This window comes from Montipora foliosa, chromosome 14, assembly GCF_036669935.1.
Source record: "Montipora foliosa isolate CH-2021 chromosome 14, ASM3666993v2, whole genome shotgun sequence".
NCBI classification, from domain to species: domain Eukaryota; kingdom Metazoa; phylum Cnidaria; class Anthozoa; order Scleractinia; family Acroporidae; genus Montipora; species Montipora foliosa.
Window position 1 is genome coordinate 1,461,505 of NC_090882.1, and position 10,000 is coordinate 1,471,504.

Genomic DNA, 10,000 nt, shown 5'->3' on the forward strand with positions numbered 1-10,000 from the left:
GATTTAAATTTTCAATTAATCTTCTGGCTGAATCTTCGTCTTCCGGCCGCAAAAACTCACGCAACGGGCAAGAAGAACATGGTGTTTAAGGGCGCCCACGATCCCATGAAGCCGCTGAAACAATATGGCGCGTAGTAAACATCGAAGTACATTTTTGTGCTATCAATTAACAGTGTGTGAAACCAATTTTCTAGTAGTATTTAGACATTAAATTAGCGGGAAAAGAAAGGTGAGTCGTGTTCTAGCCACCAGTTCCGAATGATTTCATCATATAAAGATTCAAATATAAATACAGAAGTTGTCTACTGTTTATCCTGGGTTATCAGACAAAACGTGATTCGCCAGCTGGCCGTGACCACCTCTGAAAATCTAGTCGCCAGCACTCAATTCAGTTTTGGTTGCATTGGCGACCAGTGATTCACAATTTAAAGCCCTATCAGTCTCAATCTGAATCCTAATCTTAATCTCACTGAATGAGGAGCAATAACGTTTTAGGCCTAATTAGGCCTAAAACGATATTTATCTCAAATCCAACATTTGTCGGTTAGTATTTAATGAATGGTGGGATCACACATGTTGTTTTGGTGCTTCGTTTCGCTGTTTCGTGGTTTAGTAATGCCCAAAAGTAGAGGTTCATGAACTCACATGATAAAGAGCAACTTTTCCCAAACAGTCAACAAAAGTACAAATAACCTGTGCAAGAGTATAGGCTACTTAGTACCTCTTGTTAAGATCTGCTTTTCCTGCATATTCATACACCGCGCAAAATACCTTTTAACTATATTTTAAAGTGTTGGAGTTGCCCTTACACTCGCTTATTTCTCAGTAATGCAAAGCCAAGTTTACCTGCAGTGGAGTACTGTCAGATGCAATCTTGGGAAACCCAACAATGTCACTGAAGAAAATTGTCACAGATTCAAAGGATTCCGCAGTAACCGGCTGTCCACTTTTCAGTTCCTCTGCTACAGATCTGCGATCATTTAAAATATACGTTTAATATACTTTTTCTTCTTTGGTATTAGAACATTTTTAGGGGGAGCTATCACGGCAGTGTTCACTATTTTTCTGTTGAAACAGACTTCAACTTTGTCTCTACCTGCCGTCCCGGGTCATACTCAAGATTTCGGGCACAGTGAATAGCATATACTGTATTTCTTAGAAACGAAAAGTAATTCTGGCGTTTTTCCTGTTTCTTATTCAGCGCGGCCTGCGCAAAAAAATGTGGTGGACTGAAGACGACCAAGAAAGAAAGGTCTATTCAGAACCCAAGTAATTATTTCCACAACATTTCTTCTTGAAGCTATACATAATTTTCCATGGCCTACATTGGTAGTTCGATTACTTTTAAGAGCTTTGAATTTTTTAATTTTTCCCGACTATCCCTGTCATCATTCCACGAGTTTCCTTTAGATGTTCGGTGAAAGAGCATCCTAATTGATTGGACTTCTGTTTAGATAGGAGTAGCCGAGTATCCTCGAGTGGTCATCGGGAGATACCTCATCACTCGTTCACTTTTCATCTATGTGCTGGGCCTGACATTGATCCGCACCATTTACTAAACATTCCTTACTAATACTTAAACTTCGAACCTTGGTAACATTCTGTACAATAATTCATCAGTCTTTGCCTTCTCAGCTGCAAGCTCAGCTGTTCGCTCGGCAACGATGTCTTCCAAATGATCCGTATACTTTTCCATCATAGTGATCATGGTGTCCATGATGTTGAATTCCCTGTGTCAAGGAGCAACGTCTTTATCAACAAAGGGCATCTCGTTTTTCAACAACATTCTATCACCATGAGCCCATGACTAGAAGCTCACAACTTCATTGTATTTGTGGAACGGTGTTTTTACTTACCGAGTTATTTTTAGATTGATTTTCCCGCGAATCGAGACCTTTCCAGCTAATTACGGGTCTTGCATAAGAAATTATTATCCATGGGATTGAGATTGGTCACTCGTGTAGGCAAAATCGTATTAGAACTCGCCTAAGAATATCTTCATCTGTGAAAATGCCGTTACATAGACCTAGTATTAAAGTTGTAGTCTCCTGGTTATTAGCTTCTTCTATGACAGCACTATCTTTCAAACATTATATCTTTTATATAGCACTCGCATGCAATTGGCCAATTTATGGGAGGGGTACCATTATTTCATCTGGAAAAAACGAGGGCTATATCTGATATTACGGCTATTGAACTAGGTTATTGTGAGGTATTTATTAATTTTGCAAAATTTAGAAATGCTAGAAATGCGATATCCAAGTTTGAGAATGTAAATGTTTATTATCCATTTTTAACTATCTGTGGCTTAAGTGGGAAAGGCGTTCTTGATTAAGTCTCGGTGGGAAAACCTGAATCCAGGTTTTTGTATCCTAGAACGTTTAACAGTGCTGCCTAAATTCTATTAGTCACTTTAAGGTTTCCACCTACCTTCCTTTGTTCATCTGCTTCAGATATTTGAGGCAGTCGGAAAACGTTGGCCTTATAAGTGGGTCTTGATCCCAGGCCTGCTTCATCATCTGTATGTAGAGTGAATGTTCTGCCAAGTCATTCGTGATTCGTGGACGGAATGGTGGACTAACTCCTTTTTGAACACGCTCGATGATTTCTGTAAAGTGAAAGTAAAGATCAAACACAAAACCCCGCAAACTTGAGATTCCTTCGGAATAAGAAACCTTCTACAGTGAAATATGTCTTATTTTAGGGAAAAGATTTTAAAAGTTGGCCCTTTCCAAATGGGCCAATGCCTAAGGCCTAGGCATCAGATGTCTCTTTTACCTTCCCACATGTTTTTTACCTTTACATTTGGATGTAACGTCTTCTAAAGCTTAGTTCGGCTAAAGGTAGGCCTGCAATGTTCAGGAAAAATGGAATTTTCACGTGCTGCTTAAATCTAAAAATTACATTTTTTCGTTTCATACGATCTTCCGAACGGCTAATTGGTGAAGAAACAATGCAAACGTGATACCGAAACAAATTGATAAAAATCACTACAGAGACAAGCTAAATACTATTCGCATAGAGAGTCACAGCACCAAGTGCCCTTTTTACATAATTTTTATTTTTTATTTTTGAACCCAACAGATCTTTATATAGCAATTACCTGCCTATAACTGTTTATATTTAGCAGAAGGTTATAACTAGAATAGCCTACAACTCGAACATTGTCACTGCTAAACTGAACGAAGAAAAAAACCTTTGTGTGTTAATTCCTCAAACATGTTGTAAGGCAAAGCACGAGTTAAAATCTCTGAGAGAATGATTCCATAGCTGAAGACATCTCCAGTTTGAGAGCGAGGGAAAAGATCATTGAAAATATGCTCAGGTGCAGTCCAAAGAGCATCTGAAAAGAAAGGAAAAAAATTAAAATGTTACTTTAAAATGTTGACCTTGCTCTGAATCCTCTCCCAGCGTCATTTTTAAAAGAATGACAGTTTTCGGTCTTACTAATTATTTTCGACAAATTTACTTTGAATTGGAAACAACTTGGGCCAGTTGCAGGGCCTATGCGGTAACTATGGTAACATGACTCGTAAGTTGGGCCGTGGAAAGGTAATCACGCAAATCCGAGTAATCACTCTAACTCAATACAACTCTCTTGCAAATTATATTTACTTTCCTCAGAAGCAATTCCCAGCTACGTGTTAAACAATACCTCATTTCAAAGATAACAAAATAAACGTTAACTTAGTCCCAAATAAGTAAAAGTTTTTGTCGTGTCTTAGGGTGCCTGCTATCTGTTTTGAGTATAAAAATTTTAAGATACCATAGTACTTGGCTTCTGTCCCCGCCTCCACGTCGATCTCTTGTCCTTCTTTGAATAGGAACAACCCGTGATCGGTGACTTTACTGGTCCATCGACTATCAATGAGCACATTTGAAGATTTCAAGTTGCCATGAACCTGGATGGGGCTGTTTTGAATGTAGTGCATCCCCTGTTGTAGGAAAATTTGAGAATGTTGCCTTTGTTAATGTTTCTCTGGTTAAGGCAATACCAAATGGATTCTTATGGAAAATTCACAGGAGAACATAGCGAATTCGTTGCAATAATATGCTACTTGCAAAGCCAGTCATTCAACTAAAATCCTGGGATAACTGTTTCAATCGAAAGAACTTGAAGCCATTTCCCGAGGTCAGAGGTATGATCCTGTTCCTCAGTTCGAGGTTGAGCACGAAAGCATTTTGAAATGACACAAAAAACAAGTTACCTATTCCAATGCAATTTAAGCATGAAACTGTGGAAGATGCCAGTTCGCTGCTTCCAGCTTAAAATAGACGGTTTTCACTTTATTTTCACACAGAAATAACATAAAACCAAATATTGTACATACACGAGCAATATCACATGGAATAGACATTTTGAACATCCAGTCCAGTGAAAGGCTGTCATTGTGCAATACATCCTGAAAAGTTACAAGTTATAAATTAACTACCAAGAGAAATTGTAAGTCTTAGAGATAAATAAATAAATAGCACATGCAATAAGAGCGTTCTGCTTGGATGCTGCCAATTTCTTTGTCTGTCATTTTAAGAAGTCAATGCCCACTTGAAATGACAGCAACAATTTTTTAAACATTATTTTACTTACAAAAACTGTTTTACTGAACAGACAAAGATAAAAATTGTGTAACTTACAGGAAGAAACACCCACCCGAAAAAAAGTAAAGAGCACGAGGTATTCGAAACGGTCAACTATCCAATAACAGATTAGACCAAAATGCCTTTACACAAGCAAATAACTGCGACATGCAAGTCGAAACCAACACGAACGGCCACTGAATCTTAGACAGGATGTGCTTATGCCATCCCATGTTTCTGAAAAACTACCAAGTGACCACGATTTTCGCACTTTTGCAGTCTCAGCGTCAATCGTGCCGTTTCATTTTCGTCATGTGAGAGGCCTGTACGGGTCCGCAAATGATCCCCAAGCTGTACCGCAAATGATCCTGAAGAAAAGTAAGGATTGGCATGGAGGGTAGAATGGTTTGGATAGAGAATCAACGTGAAGACAGCTTATTTTTATTAAAACCGCTTTAAATCATGGCTCACAACAGGTTTCTGCCTCATTATAGTTTTCCAGAAAGACTGAATTTTGTTTCTTACCACGCTGTTATAAATTTGTCACATTTAATTTAATCGGATACAATCATCAAAAACTAACATGGACACAATTCTAAACTGATTATGACCAGGGGCCTGTTTCTCGAACCCTGCGAGCAGAGTGTCTTTCGATCTTCCTAGAAAAATCGGGTCTGCCAGAGGCCTCGATTCAGAGACATTTCGTATTGAGCATGCATGTGTCAAAAATTCAAATGTATCCCGGTGCGGAGTCACGCGTGACCAGTAACTGCAAAACCACGAAACGAAAACAAACAGTCGGGATATTCCAACACGCGCAGTGTTCGAGAAACGGACCCCTGGTCGCAATCAGTTAAAAATTGCGTTCAAATTTATAACAGCGTGGTAAGAAACAAAATTCAGTCTTTCTGGAAAACTATGAGGCAGAAACCTGTTGTGAGCCATGATTTAAAGTGATTTTAATAAAAACAAGGGCTCCTCACATTAATTCTCTATCCAGACCATTCCATCGTCCATGCCATTCCTTACTTTTTTTTCGTGATCAGTCGGCCCAATATGGGGATCATTTGCGGTACAGTTTGGAGATCGTTTCCGCTTCTGGCATCATTTGCGGACCCGTACAGGCCTGTTTTTCGGTCGAGTTGCCATCAATGTTTCCTTTTCTAATTATTATTTCTAGACCAAGCGTCTCTGCAAAGGCTCGTTTATAGACTTTAACCAGCAGCAAATTATCTTTACCTGGAGACTTCCTTTGTTACAGTATTGTGACAGTATACAAATCTGACCGGGGTTTACGCAAGAACCGATGAAGGTGTTGACATTTTGGTGGTTCAGGTCCTTCATCTGAAAGGAAAGAAAGAACAACGAATAAGCAAATGCCTAATCATAGTAATATTTCACAAGCAAGCCGCCTGTTTTTATACACTCTACGATGGGTAGAGAAAATTGTAATCTACAAACGTTTGACTGCCAGTTGATTCGTGTACTTAAGCCTAGCATTTTCCACTGGCCCTTGTGAAGCTGGTCTAAAGAGCCACTTCATAAAATCTCTAATTCGTCTTTCGTGCTCACATAGCAACGTTTACCCAACTCAGTGCCTTTCTAAGTTTGTTGCACCGAGCTACTTTTAATTAAGTGTGGAGCCGGAAGTGTAACGTCAAGTTGGGTTGTAATACTGTACTTGATGCATAATTCCCTCATAAATCTCGTACTTTATTCGCAGCCAATCGAAAGATAAAGCTCATATAATTCCCGCACGCAATTTTTTTGGTTTCGGCGGCTTTCACAGCACTCCATATTCAAAAACGGTTCAACGGGACACTGTCACCTCATTTTAGTAGCACACTAAAAACCCAAAGGATGCTGTTTGGTTCACTTCCTCTCATGATGACAAATCTGGTTCCTTTAAACAACCATTTTAATGCTTAGGCTATTAACATTTATTTTTTGGGAGGGATTGCTAAGGAAGAATTCCAACTTGAAAACTTTGGGTGAACGTTAATAAGTTTTCGTGTTGTGACCCATTAAACTGGTTGAGTAGAAAGAGTTGCAAACGCCATGACGTTCATCTAAATTGCTTTCGATTTACTGAGGTTGTTTTAACCTCTGTAACACGTATTAACAGATAACATTGAAATGAGTTATTGCAACTGATCTAACCTCTTTGAGCTCCAACAGAACATTCCGGTCCAGATTCACTTTAGCCTTCTGTATGTTCTTCACTGCCACTGTTTTGCCCTTTAAACGTAACAAAATAACTACTAATTAACTGTTGTGAACAAACTCTTGCCGTCGCAAAAAGGTTTTCTCTCTGATAACAAGCCATGAACTACACAAGAGGGTGTCTAACTTGGTGCCTGTGTGAAAATGGTGCCTCTTCAATTTAGCTTCGATAAGGTCCTTACTTTCACTGGAAATTGTCCTTTAGTTTTAGCATTTACGGTAATAAATAATAATGATAAAGACAGCGTCAAATCAAAGAAAGGTGAACACACGTTAGAATTGATCGGAAATAAAAGTATTGACTAATTTATGTACGCATATACGATACATATGAAATGTTAATTTTCGCGCGTTGTGGTAGCTTTCTGTAGCCCTAATCAATTTTGATCCGCTAGTTATTCAGCTTGCGTGATATATATATATATATATATAGGGAGTCTGTAAGTCGATTTTCTCGTGGAACAGTGCTCAATACGTTAAAGCAGAGCGGAATAAATACTTTAAGAGGAAAAAAGGACGCAACTACATTTCCCGACAAGCCTGTTTCGTGAATCGCTTCACTCTTCAGGGGTTTAAACCCCTTAAACCCCTGAAGAGTGAAGCGATTCACGAAACAGGCTTGTCGGGAAATGTAGTTGCGTCCTTTTTTCCTCTTAAAGTATTTATATATATATATATATATATATCACAGGCGGCCAGAAGCAAAATGAAGGTTACTGACACAGAGTTCTTTGGGCTGTCTGAGCCAACGGAGATAGTGGCGTTCCAAAAGGATCCTTTAGAGATTCCCAGTCCAAGCCTCGACATATGAATTTATATAAAGTTAAAAGAGTCAGAGGACGGACAACTTTTGAAAGCTAAAAAGTAAAATATATTAAAAAACGTTTCGGTCTTAGACCTTCATCAGTTTACAGCATGTGGATAATAATTAGGTCTAAGAGCTTATATATGGTTTACAAGGAATTTTCGGTATGTTACAAAACTTAACAACAATACAAGTAAAAAATCATTACAAACAAAACAAAACAAAAGAAGTAATTCTATTCCGAAAGGTACAATGTAATAACAGCGAGAACTAAAACTATCATTAAAGTAAAGAATTCATGTGCTACATTGAGTTGTAAAGTTATATGGTTCGTTAAGCTTGCAGATTATTACGACTCAAGTGGTCGGTTGGTTGTAGGTGATTCTGTTCCTGGAGTGGAATTCTTGCCTTTTGTTAAGGCCAAAAGCCTGATCGATACACTGGAAAGAAAAGTCGTTGAGGGCGTGCGGACTATTGTTATAATGTACCGCGACCTCACAGGTTTTCTTGTTCGTTACCCTTGATGATTTATGATTACGGAATCTAACTTTGAATTGTGTTGCCGTTGAACCAACATATTGCAAGCGACATTTGTTGCAGGATGCAAGATAAATTACATTTTTAGAATCACACGACAGTCTTGGTTTAATAAAGTATTTTCTATTGGTTTGGAAACTCTGAAAAAAATTTGATTCTATCAAAAAGTTTTTGCAAAGATCACATCTGCTACGTTTGCATTTAATGCAACCACCTGTTTCAATGGTTTCTTGTTCTACTCTCGTTCTGTATTTCGATGGCGCCAAAATTTCTTTCAAGTTTTTTGTTCTACGAAACGAGGGAATAATTGAATTAGATGGAAAAAATTCTCTTAATTTGGGATTAGATTGTAACAGGTGCAAATGCTTCCTAATGACGTACCCTATGTTAGGTAGGTGAGGATTGAAGGTCATCACTAACGGAAACAGTTTTCTGTTCTCCCTGGTTCGGGGCAAAAGCAGATGATCTCTAGGAATGGCCGAGGCTTTAAGGAATTGCCTCTTAACGAGTGTTTTCGGGTAGCCTTGATTAACAAGGTACCTTTCATATTCCAGCATTCGCGTCTCTAAAAAATTCTGATTTGAGCAATTCCTACGTAATCTCAAGGCCACTCCGTATGGAATCGCTTTGAATACATGTTTGGGGTGAGCACTAGTGGGTGGCAAGTACAGATGACTGTCTGTAGGTTTAGAGTAAATGTCTGTTCTAATGAAGCCATCAATTAGATACAATGTGACGTCTAGCATATTAAGGTAGCTATCAGAAGAAACTAATTCAAACTTGATGGTAGGGTAAAGAGAGTTGATGAATCCTGTGAAGTTTTCTAGAGCCGAGGGACCCTGCTGCCAGAGATCAAAAATGTCATCCCGATATCTCCACCATAAAGCGGGTTTTAGGGGGCCGCAAAATTTTGCTTTGTGATCTAATTCGCCCATGGCTAGATCAGCATAGCTGCATGCGTTCTTTGGGCCCATTGCTGTGCCATGAATTTGCAAAAAGAAATCCCCCTTAAAAACCGAGTGATTACATTTCAGGCAGATTTCAACTGCTTCCAGGATGCATTTGGTTGATGGTATTGATTTGTTTCTGGCATCAAGGGCCTTTTCAACTGCTGTAAGACCTAAATTATTATCTATGTTGGGGAACATTGAGACAACGTCCCAAGAGACCAACAAGGTGCCTTCAGGGAAAGGACCATTTTTGTTGAGCTCTTTAATTCTATTTAGCAGATCAGTGGTGTCTTTAATGAACGATGGCAATCTCCGCGCTAAAGGTTGTAAATAAAATTCTGTGAATTGCGACAAGTGTTCTATCGCCGTGCCACAACAAGAGGTTATGAGGCGTAGAGGATTGCCGGCTTTATGGGTCTTAATATTTCCAAATGCTACACCCGGTGTTGCCTCTTTATTCATCACCCATTCTGCTACTTCAATTGAAATTTGTCCTTTCTGTAGCCATTTAGAACACCACTTTTCAACTAAAGAGATGTGTTTGGAGGTTGGGTCGGATTGCACTGGTTTGTAATGTAATTCATTGTTTAATTGTCCTAACATCTTGTTTTCGTAATCTTCCGGGTTTAAAACAACAAATCTAGATCCTTTATCTTGAATTCTGATAACTTTATCTGATTTTTTTAATTCTCTAAGTGCAGCTCTTTCCCCCTTTGAGAGGTTTGGCCTAGTTAGTCTAATATGAGGATTAATTATTTCTTTCTTAATGTTAGAAAGAAACAGTTCAAGTTCAGGGTACTTAGATACAGGAGGCTTCCATTTCTTTTTACCTGGAATTCGTGGGAGGTGGCTTTCAGCATCTTCATGCTCTTCTGTTTCGTCTTGTTTCTTCTCAAGAAATAAAACC

The 10,000-nt window shown here is 38.7% G+C and overlaps 1 protein-coding gene across 1 annotated transcript in view; it reads right to left on the reverse strand.

The window, feature by feature from the left end:
• The window catches only part of LOC137985357 (atrial natriuretic peptide receptor 1-like), a 98,643-nt gene that overhangs the window by 15,051 nt on the left and 73,592 nt on the right, over positions 1-10,000 (reverse strand). Inside the window, exons 8-15 of the mRNA XM_068832941.1 lie at positions 6,739-6,816; positions 5,818-5,922; positions 4,332-4,403; positions 3,767-3,935; positions 3,197-3,343; positions 2,431-2,608; positions 1,590-1,730; positions 847-970 (exon numbers count right to left, since the gene is read on the reverse strand). Of these exons, the coding sequence (XP_068689042.1) occupies positions 847-970; positions 1,590-1,730; positions 2,431-2,608; positions 3,197-3,343; positions 3,767-3,935; positions 4,332-4,403; positions 5,818-5,922; positions 6,739-6,816 (1,014 nt within the window). The remainder of the gene's footprint in view (positions 1-846; positions 971-1,589; positions 1,731-2,430; positions 2,609-3,196; positions 3,344-3,766; positions 3,936-4,331; positions 4,404-5,817; positions 5,923-6,738; positions 6,817-10,000) is intronic.